This window comes from Haliaeetus leucocephalus, unplaced genomic scaffold (genome assembly GCF_000737465.1).
Source record: "Haliaeetus leucocephalus isolate CR32 unplaced genomic scaffold, Haliaeetus_leucocephalus-4.0 Scaffold1000, whole genome shotgun sequence".
In the NCBI taxonomy this organism is placed as follows: Eukaryota; Metazoa; Chordata; class Aves; order Accipitriformes; family Accipitridae; genus Haliaeetus; species Haliaeetus leucocephalus.
Genome location: NW_010973436.1, coordinates 607,086 through 625,305, shown reverse-complemented (window position 1 = coordinate 625,305; position 18,220 = coordinate 607,086). Strand labels below are relative to the sequence as shown.

Here is an 18,220-nt window from a genome sequence, read left to right as displayed (position 1 = left end):
ATTAAAAAAAGAGCACTCTCTCCTGTCAAATGTTATATTTCAACCCCTGGCCTCTCATCCTGCCAATTCCCACTGCTTGTTTGAGCTAAAATAACTGCTTCACAGATCTCCTCCTCCTCCTCCTCTCCTCCTCTGCCAATCCCCATGTACTGCTCCATCACCTATTAAATCCTCCAAGAAAATCCTTATCCATCTCTCTTCATAGCAAAGTCAAGCTGCTCCCCAAGCAGGACATTTAATAGCCAAACCAGACAATAACTGACTGCATCCACACCTGTAGCCTGAGTCACCACACGGACACACCAAAACCACCACCGGGGAGCAACACAACAGCTCCCGAACCCCTTCCAGCTATTCTGCAAGCAAATATCCAACCACATCTCCATGAATTGCTCGGCATCTCCTTAAAGTCACTCTGTATTAAAGCCTTTTCTTGCTTCATCTCCTACTTGTGTCTTTAGACAGAGAAGGAATCCCCAGATTTGCGGATAAAAAGCTTAAAATACACACTAGCCAGCAGCAGGAGAGCACGCTAAAGCTAAACATTCAGTAAGAGCGCAGCAGGTGCAGGTTATGTACTTTGCTCATAAGCTTAGGAAATTTGCCCCCAAGACATGGCTGCCACCCTGTCTTCCATCCAAGAACAAAGAGGGTATGATTAATTATTTTTGTAACTAATTATTTGTTCCAGCAGCAGGAAAAAAATAAGCATAACTTCTCTGACCTACCTAACATACAGGTGTTGAAAGAACAGATTTTAAGCACAAGCGAAGAAGCACTACAGCAAGGTTGTAAGATACTAGATTGTTGGTTAATTGGTGCCCTTTATATAATTACTGCATACTAAGTACATAATATTTGTATTCCCTTGCTATGAAATTTGCCTTAACTGTTACCTGTCACGTTTAATCACTCTGTTTCTCTCAAAACAATCAATAGTGGCATATTCAACAACATTGGAATTGGGATTCAATCATCATTTAGTTGCAGCTCATTCATCCTCAGAGATATCAATTTAATTCATGCTAAACTATCAAACAACAAAACAATAAATTACACCACTGGTACTTCGTTCTAGTCCTCATGGTTGAAAATATTTTTGTTGTGGCCAAACCTTCCACCTCCTTCAAGGGTTAAAGGCACTGACACTCCTGCTGATTACTGCTTCTGAACTTGTAACCACACTTGGAAAGATTGGGGACAAATTAACAATCAGTGGTTTGCCATGATGTGATCCAACCTACTTACTTTCTTAAATAGGATAACTGTCCAAGTGGATCAGGCAGATGTGTACACTTCAGTATTATTCATTAAAGCTTTCGACACTGTCCTGCATAACGTTCTTATATGGAAAGCAAGACATTTTAGGTCAGGGCTGCCTCTGATTTCCACCAAGAACTCCATGAACATTGGAGTACAAAGCTCTCAAGAGACAGGGAAGAAAAAAAAAAAATCTTTCTCTGTCATTTGCTGCATAGCACTTCATTAAGGAAAAAAAGATAGGATTGAGTTCGCATCTGGTTGAAAATGTACTATAAAAAAGTCTCAATTCCCTCCTCCATTGCGCCAGCATTTCAAGGGGTTCCTGTAATGATCTCATCTGTAGAGCTGGCTTAACTAATCCCTTGAGGTCTCTTACTTCTGCATTACAATGACTACAAAATCCACTTTTCTGGAAAGGAAGGCAATTTATGGGTCTTTCACCTCAATCCCTTTTCCCTTAGAAAATTGGTATCATCAGCTTAGAAACCCTAAGTGACAAAATCATGAATTGCCCTGAGTCAACAGCCAGAATACTCATCTCTTCACAAAAAGCCTCCTACAAACCACTTGTCAGCAGCAGATCTCCTGAATTTACTGTTTAAATCCATACTGATTTTCTGTTGCCATCAATGCCACCCAACATACAATAGTGTATTCAGACCAAAATCCTCTCTTGTTTTGCACCTACCTAGCAGTGGCCAAAAGCAGATGCCCAAACACAATTAAGGAACAGAGTTAAGAACATGATGACATTACATCAAACACTTTCCCAGACTGTCACATCTTTCAAGAGACTACTGCTGCATATCAGTGCAGACATACAAGTACAAATAGCTCCAATTCCGGTAAGCACTGTTATGTAAATAAAAAAAAAGGCTGCAGAATGTATGAATGTAACAAGAACAGAAGAACTGGTCTATGGTTAGAGTAAAACTATCAATTACAACTGCTTTTGTGTAGGCTGAAAACTACTTCTGCTCATTAAACATCTGAATATATGTATCTGGAATCAGACTGAGACACTCTTGAGCTGCAGCCTGTTCAAACTGAGATTACACCCTGCAGAGTATCCCACAGTATCCCCTTCATGTTAGCGTTCCTATGTATTACTGCCCCAGGAATCCTAGCACACAGCCAATGGAAAAGGAAAAAAAACACAAGAGACACTCTCTTGACAAAACTTGCCAACATCCTACTGCAAACTCCCTTCCATTTGGTGCCGCACAGTAAGAAACAAGCTCCCGTTGTTTCCAGCATATGATACCCGCAACCCCTTACTGAAAAGTGACAGGTTGCCACAACCAGGGTACTGCTGCCTTTAAGAGGACTAAGAAAACAAGTTCCACAACACAGAACTTAGTAGTTGCTAGTCTGTATAATACAATAGCATCCTCCTGCACCTCCCAGCATTTATTTTCATGGCTCCAGCGCAAAGCTGGTCATTATGAAAAACTTTTGATGCTTGTCTTCAATAACTCTTCCTGTTCTCTTCAGGGAATGTGGCTGAATGGGCCTCAGCCGTTCAACTTCAGAAACCTGTACACTGTGACCCAAGTCTTGCTTACCCCAGCACACATACAAGTAAATGAAAGATCTGGATTTGATTCTGCAACTTAGGTTTTGAGCTCTTTTCTTCTCTCCCATGTTGCAGGCAGCGCATCTAGAACTCCAGTGCTTTCCCAGCTGTTGAAGAGATCTCCATACCTACACTGGCACTCTTGCCCCCATGCACTGAGCTACATGCACATAGAGCTCTGCAATCCAATCTTCCTTCTCCAGGAAACCGCAAGAATACAAAGATTTTCCATCTCTCTTTTGCAGAGATAATTTAGCATTAAAGAGCAGGCAAGTTCTAGAAAAGCACCTGCACATAATAAGCTTTTAAAACTTTATTGCAGCAGAATTCTGCAGCATCTTTAGAAAAGACAGGTATTTAACTACTGAGTATGGTGTCCAAACAAGATGCTTCCAAGATGTCTTAGATCAGCAAATGACAAGGACAGATCATCCTATGGATTGGTCCCTAGGGATCATTTTAGGGACAGATCCCTATGGATCTCATCACAGGTTATCTTCAGTACAGGCAGAACAATTTATTTCAATGTTGTACGGCACTGGAAGCCAAAAAACTTCACTATTCATTACATGAGCAATACTAGGAGAGGTGACATGCACTCAAGTTTCTCTGTTTTCCAGCACATCTGACAGTGTATTGGTATTCAATTCTTTCTTTATTTAATCAGTCTTAAGTAACTTACCTTTAAGACTTCCATCTTAAACCCGCTGTCTGACGTAGGTCCGTCAGGCATTTGCAGGGCCTGAACAAAGGCCTCTGTGAACTGCTGCACCACAGGAAAAATCAGGACTTTGGCCGCACCCTGGTTATGATCAATGCAAGCACAGGTGAATGTCAGACTTGGGAGACCTGTATCTGGTAAGTAAAGCACTAGAAGCAACAGAAATTGCACTTTTCTGCTACAAAACCAAAGAGGGACTCATGGCAACTGCAGAACATTGCAAAGTCACATGAAATACTTGTTTCAGACATCACTTTGGCTCTTTCCTCATGCTGGGAACTAAGCTCAGCTGAATCCCACCCTTCAAAACCGCACAGCTCAGACTGCTACAAAACACACACTACATCTAAGCTAATCACTTCAGACTCCAAATAGAGATCCAGACAATCCAGTCCGGAGAGTCTCAGGAGTAGCGCACATCCTCCTAAAGAGGCACTTTCATTTGACTAGATGAATCATCCCCTGTACCCTAACGCCCGGACCCCCTGCAGGCTATAAAAGAAACCTGGGGTGACTACATCACATACAAGCAATTACACTGAACCCTGCGGACAGCATTTATCTCCCTCCTGAGCCACCCTCCCCCAAACCAAACAAGCTCTTTGTGAGCTGAGTATGAACAGCTGGCCTGAAGATTACCATGATGATTCTTCCTAGGAAAATGCAGCAAGTATTTTTCCAGATGTCAAAGCATTCCATAAGCAGTGCTTGGCAGAGCAAGTAATATTGGACAAAAATAATTTTATCGAGAATATTCCTCATAACTCCATAGTTAAGACAGAAAAGTTGTATGCTTAAATCAATTATGAAATACCACTTTAGCAATTTATAAAAAGATTGCCTCTTTTTCTTTTTTTTAAGTCAAATTTCAATAGAAAAAGTTTTGTATACAATGTAAAGGACACTTTCGGCCCTCCTCCAGAATAAGACAGTGGGAAGCTACTACTGTCTTTTGGATACTGGTAACCAGCTGCCTGATGTATTGCATAAGTAACCTTGCCAGTGCAGTACAGATACCGCGCAATTATCAGAACTTCCCAAAAGTCTGCACTGAATAGCCACTCAGCAACAACTAGCCACTAGATTGAGAGTCACCCTTTCCTATCCTCACCCCCCAAAAAGTTAAAAACAACAATTTATGGTCTGGGGAGTGCACGCTAAAGCAACTGATGAAGTTCCAGGAGCTTGCAACCAATGTCTCGCCCAAGGGCCAGAAAACTGCCCATCATAACGCAAAGGGCCAAGGCCTGGCAGTTTACCAGGACACATGGTTCACCTGGAGCCTGGAAGCTATGACAGGGATTTCCAAACAAAGGGATGATACACTATCTTCTCCCCACGCTGATTTCCCCTTTCTCTGAGCTGTTACAAGCATGTCTCTTGATATGTCACAAGTTAAACTTAATTATGGAAACCGAGTCACAGTATCAAGGCATGCATGTAAAGGAGGGAGTTAGCCACTTTACATGTATTAAATTACACCCTCTTTCCCAGAATTACAGCTGACAGAGTACATAATTCTCCAATGTTTCATTTTCATAGTAACAATTATTTAGAATCTCGCTCAGTCTGAATTCAATGTATGTTGTACATAAGTTAAACTCTTGCCTTTTCCAATTCCTCCATGTTACAGATCATATGGGCACATGTGGTAAATATCTCTACTGCACGCGACCTTGTGCGAATACCATACACCTAGAAAAAAGTTTAAATAATAGATCAGGAACACAGGATACTTTTATTTCCTTTAATTTTCTTTTAATTGTATTTATTTTTTGCTTTAACTTGATTCTCTTATTTTACCATTGGCTTCAGCTTCTCTGTTGAAACATAAGCTGCCATCAACTATCACATAATCAAGAAAATTCTTTAAGTCTAACTCATACTACAGTACAGCTTAACCATTAAATCTGGAGTTTCTCTGCTCCAAGAAACATTCCCACTAATGCTATTCAGTACCAACTTAATAGTGAAGATTGTACCTCTGCCATTGTGAAAATTTTGTACATCTCTGGAAGAATAACAGGAGCAACAAGTGGCATCTGTGTGTCTGTCACTTCCCGTGTAAATTCTAGAAAATGGAAAAAGAAGGTAAGTTCTTATAAGAAAACAAATTTGTAGGCAACAGCAATAACAGAATCTTTGGGAAACAGTAAGCATACTGGAAACACGTTGATTCGTACTTGACTAGACCAGTGTCATCTGGCCTACCTGTGGCAATCCTTGAAGGGAAGCAGAAAAATATCATGCTAAAAATTGCGGATATCTGAAAAACAGGGTGTTACAATCAAAGTTCCATCTGAGCTATAACCTGTAGCACAGAACCTTCTTCCTCAGCTTTCATGACATCTACTAAGCATGCAATTCAACAGTGACCGACAGGCATCACGCCCAGAAGAGAAGAAGCAAACTCCAGTTTCTTCAATTTGGAGTGAAAAGTGACAGAATACTAGCGTAAGGAAAAGCCTAAACCACCTCCTACATCAGCATTGCCAAAGCTCTCGCATATACATACCTGTAAGCACTCTCATGGCTCCATGCACTGCATTCACATCTCCACTAACCAGCATCTCCATCAAGAGATTGAAAAGCTCGGGCCAGGCTTCAGGCCAGTCCCAATGGGCTATCGCTGAAACCGCATATGCAACACTCGAACGCACTTTGCTGATTGATTCTCTCAGCCCGTTAGGTAGGAGCTCCCTAATAGCAACTTTTGCCTGTAGACAATAACACTATTTAGCAAAACAGATCCCCAGTCATAAAACAATTTAATTGAAAAAGCTTTTATACCTATGACTGTATCCTGATATTGATTCAATATTGGTTTTACAAAATGAACACTCGTGAGACAAAAAAACCTTGCACATTACACCCCGTAATTTTTTTATGGAAAACTGCATGGTGTTTTAACATAGCACTCTTTTTGCACAGAGCACTTGGCCAAGCGTCCAGTAAAAAGCTCACAGCTGCAATTAGATAGGATGTAGATATCTACAGGGAAGACATCCAGAGTTAGCCGAGATAAATCCCAGCTCCGGTGTCAGGGACTATGTTTGCTTACTTTGGAAGATTTTAGTAAACAAGAACTAGTCACTCAACCCTGAAGGGACACGAAAAAAAAGCCAGCACTTCTGGGGCTTAATTCAAAAGACTTATTTCAAGCAATTATCTCTGGTGGGATGAATCATACCCTAGATGTGAAAGATGGTCCAGTCAACAGTCAAAGTGGCAAAGGGCTAGAATGTCTGGCCATTTTAGCTGTTAGATACTCCTACTGAACAGATTTTTAATGAAACCTAGCAGACCTTTAAACTGAAATTTGTCATGGGAAAACAGCCTTTAAGACCCAAGCTAAAAAACACAAGATTTAGTAATTCTCTGAAAAAGGACTGCCAGAATCAGTTTTTGTAAAACTTACAAAACAGCTTTCTTCTAGTCTTGCTCTTAGAGCAACAGCAACTTTATGGCTGAGCTTTTCCTACAGAAATTAGTCCAAGCTTCTGAAGTCTAGTGTTGTTTTAAGCAATTGAAAACAGATTTTTCAAAGCAGAAAACGTCAGAAAACCTTAACTGAAGCCATTAATCCTCATAATATGCAAGGGCACTGGCACTTCTTAAACCACCTACAAAATTAATATTCTTGATGGATAAAGTGTTTTAAAGTAGACAACATGAAACCAAATCTTACCCTTTCTGTGGTCTCTGGAGGTCTAAACTTTTCTGACTGAGAACACCAGTGAGTTTCCACATACTGTTTCAAAATGACAGATGCTAGCTGTATTAGAAGAGAGGTCAAGAATCAGTAACAAATCTTGCAACCATGGCAAGCGTCACCCCTGACCCATTTGCTCAGCCTCCTGTCCCACCATGCTGCTTTTAGAGGAGCAACAGGGCTTGCCAAAAATGCAAAAAATCTTTGTGAAAGGGACAAAAAAAAGCTACCGCATTAAAAAGATGAACTGATGGCCATCCATTGAGCAATGATGGCCTGTACAGCACTGACACAAGGCAGTAGCTTTATTTCCTCACCTCTAAAAAAGCACAAGATATGGGTCACATGGAAACTAAAGAAATACAGAACCTAAACTTCCTTTTCAAGGAGGAAAACACCTACAGAAAAAGCTGCTGTAAAGACAAGCCACACACTTCTGCTTGCTGATGCCTACCATCCGCCTCATAAGTTGTGCCCATTCCCAGTACAGTACTGTCTCAGCACCAGGTTTATTAATTCCAAAAAGCACTATTTTCAAAAAAGGTAAGGGTATAACACCTGAATAATGTTGGAAGAGAAAGTAACGACTCTAGAGAAATGTAAAATAAACTGGAGAAGCAGTAATAGAAAGCTACCTCCAATTTTTCACCTGGAAACATGAGAGAATATTTTAAAAACCAAGGAAACTACCATCAGACTTCTTTCTACAGTTCCAGGTAAACTCACCTGACGGATGGCCAGAGCTCCCTGGGGATCTACAGTCAGTTCTGCTAAATGAACACCAAATTCTGCAAGGAAAAAAAAAAAAAAAAAAGGTTGGTATCATAACTTTTATTCCCACACAGCAAAATTATCAAGATTTTTGGAGAAAGACATCATACCAACTGAATGATTCACATGTGGGAAGGAGAAGACAATTCCAAAACATAGCTACTCAAATGAATCATGAGCATTAATTCTCCCCTGTGCTCTCTGCACAAACTTCATTTATTTTCTCAGCATCTTATTACTTTCTCTCACGAGCAAAAAATTTTGCGACACAGGTTAATACCAAGCAAATGATTTACAACTTTAAAAAAAAAGAAATCTTATCTACAATGTAACATCATCAGTCAAGTTGTGACATGAGGGATGGATTAAGACAGAAGACTGTCAGACAGCAGTCCATTTTCGGACAACCGTTCATCCAGAGGTGATTTGGAACCACCACTTCAGCTGTCCCAAACCACACCATAAGACAGCTCAGAACACACCAAGCACCTTCCTGAGCAAACCCTACCCAAGCACACTGACATCAGGAACTGCCTGTACAATCATTTGGGCCACAGGACCTTCTCAGCAAGAAATTTAACCAGAAAAAGCAAGAGCTTCTTTTAGTTGCCAAGCAAGCTCTGTAACAAAGGCAAAATTAAAATGCTTGTACCAATTCTGTTCATAACTGAGCACAGAAAATAAAAGCAGGAAGAGCAGCTTTTCTGGTATGGTAAATCCATATGCCTCAATAAATTTGCTTCAAATTACAACTTTAACTTCCAGGTAGCTGATAACTGTATTAAATACTTCATTTAATTTTGCAAGTCTGCTTAAGAAATGCATTTCTGAGGTTTTAGTTCTAGAAACCGTGGAGCCGAAGGTATGTCCTGAGGTCCCACTAGTACAGCCTGACTCCTCTGGACAGGTTAAACATGCTACCAGCATCCCTGACAAAAATGTAATGAAAATTCTTCTCAAAAAGAGTTCTGCAACTCTGCTTAGCAGCATATTTCAGCACTTCACAAATGCGGTTCTCTGAGTGAGTTTCTCCCAATATCCACCTCACTTGTAAGAGGCTTTTCTGGGTTGGGAGACAATTGCCTCTCACTTTCCCGTGCTTACATTGAACATGCCTAGCTCCTTCAACCCTTCTGCAGAGATCATGCATTTTAAAAAAGGAAAAAAACCCCCAAAAACGCTTGCCCTAGCTGCAAAAGCAGGGAGCCTCATTCCGAGATGTACTTAACGTAATACTCCTCTTAACTGTACCAGTAATTATTCTTCTAGCTGTCTGCAATATTCCAGACTCGAGTATAGCATTGCATTTCAGCCACGTTTTTAAAGGATATAAATGAACTAAGAAGCCAGAATAAATGTAACAGCTTCACATAGTTGCAAGTCACTACTATGGCTATTTTGCAATCTTTAAATCTGTTTCCATATATGCATTTGATTTTTTTCCCTTTACGTACAGTACTCTGCACTTGATTTACAATATTTTGTTTCAATGATTTTAGGTTATCTCTCCAATTTTCCAACATCTTTCTAATTCTGCCCTCCAATCCAACTGCAGTGTCATCATTGGTAAACCAGATGTGTACTCACTACTGCAGCTACCAAGAGCTCTGTCTTAAAAGCCCATTGGGTTTGACAATAAGCCACTGATAACTACTCTATGCACAGGTTTTCAGCCAACTGTGCAACATAAAAATATTACAAAACTGTATCTTCTTAACTGATAAATGACCATAGTGGCAAATTTGTATCAGGAGTCCTACTGAACTCAGATCATTCATACCCAGTACTTGCTTGCTTAAGCAATAAGCCAGCTCTACCATCAAACAAGAATTAGATGGATTTATCGAGAACAGATCATATAAAACAGTATTAGCTCTGTAGCATCTATTTATCCTATTGTGTTATAGACACTGGCAAGCTGTTTAACGAGCTGGTCCAAGAATCTTTCCAGGCACGGAAATTACACTGATCATTGTATAGCTCACTGGCTCCTCTTTTCTCAATGAATTGGTTTATTATTGGTTTTTTCCCAGCTGACTAGGAACTTTCTATCTTTATCATGGGTAACCGCAGTTCAAATGCATCTCTTGATAAGTGCTTCCTCCACTTATATTTTCTAGATTTGAGATACCAGAAACATCAAATCTTCTTCCCAAGATAAAGTCTGTAAAACCAAAAGATTAGAAACTTTTAATGAAAGGCCTGGCATAGGGAACACTTGTCAAACACCTTTCCTCCCAGCTCTGCTTCTCCTCTCCACTAACCTCACTATTAGTGAAATCCAGCTCTCCTCCTTCACAACCAAGCTCCATCTACCACATAACCAGTTTACGCAACCTCTTCACCCCCAGCTTCTTGGAGAAATTAAGCTGGACCGAACCAAAAAAACAGTACTAAACAGGGAAGAATAAACGAGCAGGCCTTTCTACTGAGTCACTGCACTTCACATCCTGCCTCGTGGAAGTGGGCCAGTACTGACTGAGTCCAGCTCAGTACATCCATACAGAGCTGGTTCAGGAGCTGCGACAGGTCCCTTTTAGTTGTCTCTGCTGGGGGTGGAGACAGGCAGCAGCGGAGGAAGAGGCCGTGGTAGCTGCTGCAGCCAACCCGGGTGAATCCACTGCCCCATGGCCACCAACACTCCAAATTAAAACAACATTCAGTTTGCAGAGACCAGATTTCACAACCACAGCAGCATCAGAAATTGACTTCCCTTTACCCAACATCTGCCCACCCCTTGTGCATCACAGTCTTCAGCTACACAGGTGCAGACAACATTTTCCACGGGACTGGTTTTCAATAACATCATCATAAAGTAATCTGGGTTGAAAGGGACCCCAGGAGGTCATCCTGTCCAACCTCCTGCTCAAAGCAGGGTCAGCCACAAGGTCAGACCAGTGCAGAGCATGGAGGGCATCTGCAGACAGACTAGGAAGAAATACCAAGCAAGTACCTAATGTTTAGGCATAGTTTTTACACACTACAAATGTGCTTTGAGGAACTTCTTCAGCATCCATCATGATGTTCAGCGACTACTCCAAAAGCACTCTTTTTTTCAGCACACCTCTGAAAACTACAACCGTATTTTCCTCATTTCTCAGCAAAGGACAGAAACATTAAGGTCAGTCTTCTCCAGCATCTGTGATGGCTATAGTTATCTCACTTTAAATCCCTTCTTCACAACTTCTCACTACACTCAACACGTCTGCAGCATTTCACAGTGCAAATAACAGCATTTGCTGCTGTGAATAACCTTTCTTCCTGAAAGACAGGTATCTCATGTGTCTCAGTGTGGCCATTTCTTGTTTTGATTTCCCTGTTAAAAATTCAGTTCAATGTAAAAATGTTAACTCCTGTTAAAAATTCAGCTCAATTTATCCATTCACAGGATTTCCACCTATTTCTGCCCATCACCCACTCTACTATGATTCAAGTTACAGCCAAGAGACCACCATACAACCACATATTGCGGTCATGTTTGTAAATTCTCCAGAAACTCTCCTTCCACACAATACTTGTTTTTTATGGCATGAAATCACATATTCAAGGAGGCACCCAACGCAATACAGAAATTATTCTCAAAGCCATATGCATTAAAACATTTATGTTGGGAAGGAGTCAACCATAAGCAAAACCATGCTGAACTCGTGAAGCACAAGTGATGCTACAAGTTTCATGCTACCATTGTACCTATAGCTGTTCTCCTGATACAAATGGCAGCAAACTGTACCACGCAAATATCATCTGAGAATCAACGGAGTTTTAAAGCATCAAACTAAATGCGCTGAGCCACCTACTCTGGAAGAGAAGATACTGAAAGAGCATTTACAAGACCCGCTAAGCCAGTATTCAAATCTGAGATCACGTTCAAATCAAAGCATTGGTTGTCTCCTACACAGGACTAGTCTCAAACACGATGGACAAGAAACTTTAAAGGGTCAGCGTGCCCAGACTGACACACGAGCCAATTTACCAAGGTCAGCACCATCTTCACAGCCACCTGCATATCTCAGCTTCTGGCAACAAACGACCTTTGCAAAGGACTGAGCTGAAGACACCTTTTCATACACAAGATGTCACAACATAAGCCACGCTGAAGACAGCCTTATAAATGCCTTGTCTACCTGCAAAAAGGACAAACAGAAACACATAATGTAGACAGGCAAAAGAAAGGCAATTCTCCAGCCTGGAGCCATTCATCTATCACCACCACATTTCCAGAGCACAAGAGCTGATAGCTCAGAGACTTACTACCGGCATCATAAAACATCAAACTTATTATCTAACCAGGCAAACAGGTAGCAGTATTTTTCAACTGAGTAAGAAGTTGGCATTAAAACTCCTCATCAGCATGATTTAGAGGAATGTGTTACAGACACTGCTCCTCTTCACAGGATCAAGATACAATCCCTCCTGGTGGACATGCACCTCCTTCAGAGTGACACTGTCCCTGCTCTGACATTCCTGGAGATCGCTTGGCCTCCATACATGTTCTCCAATACAGTTACGGAATTATTCTCAAGTCATATGATGTCAGCCATAGTGCACACACATATACCATCAGATGTGGTATACGATGTTACCTGGACAGACCAGATAAAGGGGGAATGGAAACGTTATCGCTAGTTCACTGGGAAAAGTCAGTGGCGGAGTTGAGCCAAGTTAGATGGATGCACAGCAGCATCGCTCCACAACCTGGAGCTCTCATTTCCCCTGCCTTCCCCCTGAACAGTGTCAGGCATTGCTTTTATGTTCCATTAACATCTAGAGACAACAAAGGTCACCAGGTGAACTTTCATCTTTCCAGAGACCAACAATAATGCATCTCCCTTCCCCAAGCTGTCTAGTGGTACCTATTCCCAGACTTTCTCAGCAGACAGAAGATGCAGAAGCAGGGAAGAGACTGAGTCGCTGGGCCCATGTTTGGAAGTTGCTAAAGGGTGACATGGCAGGAAGTAACTGCCACCATATCCTTACACCAGAGCTGATGTCCCGTATTCCTCCAGAATGGCTGTATCAAGTCAGACAGGAGACTCCTCTTGGACAGTTAGCCTGGTCCAGAGGCTCACCTCTAACTATGTATTTCTACCCATCCCCTTATACAAGCACTGGCAAGATCCACTATCAACCTGCTTCAGGATGCTCGACTGCACCCTCACAGAAAACTGAACCATCTCAACCCGGCTAAACCGCGCATGGAAGAGAGCGGGTGCTAGCACAGGGCAGCACACAACACACAGGGACAGCTAACTGCTGCATTGGCTTACCTGTATTACGCAACCCAACCTGCAAGCAGCTTAAGAAAAGAGGTGAGGGCAGAGCAACACTTCCCCCAACACCCCCCCTCGGAAATCTTGGCGTGAGGAATATCCTGTAGGAGGTGTTGTATCCAACCACTGTGTTTAATGGCTCTTGATGAGCTTTTTCCTCCAGGAATGTCAAACGGTTTTTGAACCATTTCTACCTCTAACATCCAACAGCGACGAGTTCCATGTTTGCACACCAGGGGAAGGAACCTACTTCCTTCTGCTTGCTTCAGATTCATTTTCATCTGATCTTAGCATTACGAGAAATCACAAATAATCACTCCTCACACACCTTCTCTGTCACTTATGATTTTAGAGCCTCCATCTCTGGTAACTCTTTCTCAGGCAGAAAAGTCAATGTATTCGCTCTTTCTGAGAACAGAAGCTTTTCCACACCTCTGTGAATGTCTCTGTGCTGCATTTTTACAGCTCTGCTTTATCCCTCCTGAGAGTGGCAAGTCGGTAATGCATGCGGCACTCAGACTGCAGAAGCACGAGGAATTTATGTCGCGCTTTGTTCTCTGTTCCCTCCTTAACGGTCCATTTGGCTTTCGGAGCACGGCAGAGCAGTGAATGGGTATTTTCAGGAAACTCTCCGCACTGACAATGGGATTTCTTCTCCCAGTACCAACAGTTAGGACAGCCGTTACTTTTTAAGGTATCATCTGGGCTGTCTCCTCCTCCCCCAGCATTACTTTGCTGACCAACACTGACCTACACCTAGTTTGCACACTCAACTCACTCTTGTGGAATCATTCTGTAATTTTTGCCACCAATTCTCACTCTAGCCAGACCGAGCAGCACTATCAGCAACTTTGCCACACCACTCTTCACTCCTTTCCACATCAATTACAGATGTGCTGAGCAGTCCAGCTTCATGTGGGATTATCTCCCTGCCACGTGAAACATGACCAGTCACTTCTACCTCTTGTCTTCAAGCTTTTAATTGGTTATTAATTCAAGAGCTGTCCACAGCAGTTTAGTTTCTTCAGAAAGTTTCAGTAAGGGAATTTTCTAAAAGCTTTTTGGCAGTCCCAGGACTCCTTGAAACAGCTATTCTATTAAACATAGACTGACTGCCACAACAATCTCATGTGTCCTGCTCTCCACATTCCAACCCTTGACATAATTTTAACTATTACAGGCAGTGCAAAAGCCACACTGACTCACCTGTAAAAACCCCAACATTCACCACTCTGTTCCTCACCTTAGAGCCCTCACTGAAAGCTGTCCTGTGTTTATCAACTTATATTTATCTGGTCCCTAAGTGGCCTTAAGTGGCAAGTTTTACAGCACAATTCGTAGCATAGTAATTTAATGTTTGAGTCCCTTTAAAACTGTTGGAGATCCATCCTGTAGCACTTGCTGTAAATTGATAAGAGAAACTGCTTCTACTCATGCTTCAACTTGATGTTGATTCTCCAACATGTCTCCTGTAGAGGCCCTTTCAATGTGGCAAGTTAAGTCAACACCAGCACAAATAATTCAGCTTTTCTGCAGCCCTATACTCCTTGAATGTACCTTGCACCCTTCAGTCACCTGGTGGCTATGAACACCTCTGAAATGCTTTCGGCTTCTGCAACATTTGAAAGCATCGCAACTTTTTACTTCTTCAAAAAGTTCTTCCTCAATTTTTGTTTGGCCTACCTTCATTTATTGTTCATTAAAAGTGCCAACACTTGTGCTCTTTTCTACTGCCCTCACTTTTACTTACAGCATCTTCTTCATGGTGCTTAATGATACTACTTTTTTTTGTTTCTTTAAAGTACTTCTGACACACATGATCTACATTTCTTTACCTCAACAATATGGTGTTGGCAAATGCTGTGTTCCTTTAGCTCCTCTTGGTTTTTGCAAGTTTCTCCATCCCAGAGACAGCACAAAAAGGAGAATATAGGTTATTCCTCCTATGCTGCTTGACTAGGACAAGAGAGGAGGAATCGCAGAAGCACAGAACAATTGAGCTGAAAGAGACCTCAGGAGGTCTCCAGTCCAACCCCTGTGATCAAAGCAGCATCAGCAGCATCAAGTCAGGTTGCTCAGAGCATTTTCTAGGCAGGTCTTAAGAGATACTTGAGGACAGAAATGGCACAGTGTCTACAATCTGCTCCAAAGCTTGGTTCTCCTCACAGTGAAAAAAATTCCCCTTATATCCAGTCTGAACACCTTGTTTCAGTTTGTGCCTGTTTTCCTTCATCCTCTCCCACACCCGTGTCTCAACAACCTCCTCGTAGTTACCAGAAGCTGCTGCCAGCTCCACCCCCAAAAGCCTCCTGGCTCCATATTGGAAAATCCCTCTCCCCGCAGCGCCTCCTCACGCGGCAAGTGCTGCAGTTCCCCAGCCAACTTGATGGCCCTTTGCTGAACTCACTTCCATTTGTTGCTGTCTTTCCTTGCACTGGGGGGTGGGAGCAAAGCGGGACAAGCATTCTAGATGCAGTCTAACAAGAGCTGACTAGAAAGGGCTGATTGCTGCCTCTGATCCTGTTCATACAGCCCAGGATGCAGGTGGCCTCCAGGCCACACTGTGGGCCCTGTCCAGCTCACCAGCCACCAGGATTTCCAGGCCCTTTGCTGCAAAGCTGCTCCCCAGCCAGCCAGTGCCTCACCGCATCCCTGTGGTGGGTTCTCCTATCCCAGGTGCAGAACTTGGTATTGGTCCTTGCTGAATTTCAGGAGGTTCCTTTCAGTCCATTTCTGCAGGGCTCTCTCAATGGCAGCCCTGCCCTCAAGGACATCAACTGCCTCCCTTCCAGTTTGGTGCCACCTGCAAACTGCATGAGAGGGAATTCTGTAGCCTCCTCCAGGTCACGGGTACAGGTCCTGCAATAGACCTATGCAGTTCTGGGACTGCAACCGCAGAAAAGTATTGGGTGACTAGGATAATTGTGAAACAATGAAAAAATAGAAGTATAGATGACTCCATTCCTCTTGCCCTTAACGTTATCCACCAGATGTAATTCTGTTGCATTCCTGGGCTCTGAAAGGGACTTAGGGACATCCATCACCTACAGCCCTCTATATTCTTTTCTGGAAATCTGTTACCCAAACCACTACACAAACTTGATTTCATTTCTTGTGGTAAGATTCAGACTGTTTCAGGAAAAAAATGTTGCCACTGAAGAGCATGCTGACTGTAGTACCTTTGCAAGGCAAAGGCTCTATGGGTCAATGAACTTCACAGCACTTCCAGACTCGTACTACTGCAATGCTGTTGAATCACTCATTAAAACCTCCAACAGCTGCGGTGACAACACACAGATTTCCCCGTAATGCATCAAGGACAACTTAACCTGAGAGTGTTAGAAGCACAGGTTAAGGGACTGCACAATAAGAAACATTTTATAAAACAATCTGCCTTCCTTTCATCGCCCCAGTCTCATTCCCAGAGTAATGTAATCACAACACTATTCTTGACCCAGTCATGCCCTTACACCTTCCTTCTCTTTACCATAAACCTCCTTTGATAACATTTCTGAGCTAAAGTTCAGGAGCAGAAAGACTTTAAAACACTTCTCAAAACACTTTCAGAATGGCACAATCAGACGAAGGTAAGGTAAAATCTCCACAGGAGGGTCCAAGAACAGCCAGCCCATCAAGCTGCCAGGCGACAGGTACAACTCAGGGCCAAGGGCTGCAGTGCTGCATTCTCCAGGGCCCAGCTCCCATCATAGCAGACTACCTGCAATCTTCTAGTGGTTTCTACAGATTCCAGTTCTTTGGAATGGGTCATAAAATGTAAACTGAAGTGAAATAAAACGTTACCATCAATAGGTTTTTAAGTGTAGCTTCCACCCACAAAAAGCAGCAAGTGCATGAACTAGCTTAGTGCCACCATAAAAAGGCTGGATGACTAATGGAATAATGAGAGACACTGCTTGAATATGGGGTGCTTGCTCCTTTAACCTCTGTCTTTTCAAAGCCATAGGCTGGTTGCCACCCAGCTCCAGTGTCTTGCATGTCCTTAGTTCTCTGCAACAGACAATGGAGCCCTGGCATAGAGGTTTCACACAAGGCGAGGGTACAGCTACATCCTGACCACAGTCAACCTAAACCACGCCAGGTACAGATGATGACCTGCAGGACGAGGGCACACACAAGGGCACAGATGTCCAGCGGTGGAGAGAATCACTGTGGGAGTGGGGCAGGGTCTGCGGACAAACGCGCAGTGGGAAGGCTCTCTGTGATCATCGTGTGAGCAACCCTGGAGACCTTGGCTCCGGTGGAAAGAGGTGCCCAGAGCAACAGGCCTGCCACTTCGCCACCCCACCTCCCCCTCCACATCCTACCGGGAGCGAGCTCGGAGCGCTCCTCGGTCGTTCAGTTCTCACACAAAAACACGCCGTCCCACGGCCGTTCCCCACACTGCCCCACGGCAATTTCCCTCTCGTCCCACCGACCAGAGCGGCGCCTTGAAGGAACCCTGCTGCGGCTCTGCCCGGTGACCTGCGCTGCAGGCCGGAGACAGCCCTAGCGATGTCCCACCGGCGAGCCCGCAGCTGAACTCCCAAGGCGGGGCAGGGGCTGCTCTAGAGACACCGGGCACACGCCTACCGCCGGCAGGAAAGCCGCCGCCGGCCCGAGCGCTGAAGCTGGAAGTTTTGGCCGAGGCCAACACGCGGCCACGAGGCGCCGGTACCGGGAAACGCTCGGGGAGGAGCGGCGGCGGCCTTTATCCACCCGGACACCGCCAATCCGCCCCGGTCCCCTCAGCGCGGCCCGGCCCTCACTCACCCTCCGTCACCTCCAGCACCTTCACCTGCTCCTCAGCGGCGGCGCGCACCGCCTGCACCGGGCACAGGATCCCCGTCAGCGTCTCCACCAGCGCTTCCTTCAGCCCCTGCGCCACCGGCCCCGGTCCCGGCCCACTA

General features: G+C 43.6%; 1 protein-coding gene across 1 annotated transcript in view; it reads right to left on the bottom strand.

Moving 5' to 3' along the window:
• Positions 1-18,220, bottom strand: part of IPO9 (importin 9) — a 40,882-nt gene that overhangs the window by 22,313 nt on the left and 349 nt on the right. The window contains exons 2-8 of the mRNA XM_010584751.1: positions 18,084-18,217; positions 7,999-8,060; positions 7,249-7,335; positions 6,076-6,277; positions 5,543-5,631; positions 5,169-5,255; positions 3,522-3,641 (exon numbers count right to left, since the gene is read on the bottom strand). Coding sequence (XP_010583053.1) covers positions 3,522-3,641; positions 5,169-5,255; positions 5,543-5,631; positions 6,076-6,277; positions 7,249-7,335; positions 7,999-8,060; positions 18,084-18,217 — 781 coding nt within the window. The remainder of the gene's footprint in view (positions 1-3,521; positions 3,642-5,168; positions 5,256-5,542; positions 5,632-6,075; positions 6,278-7,248; positions 7,336-7,998; positions 8,061-18,083; positions 18,218-18,220) is intronic.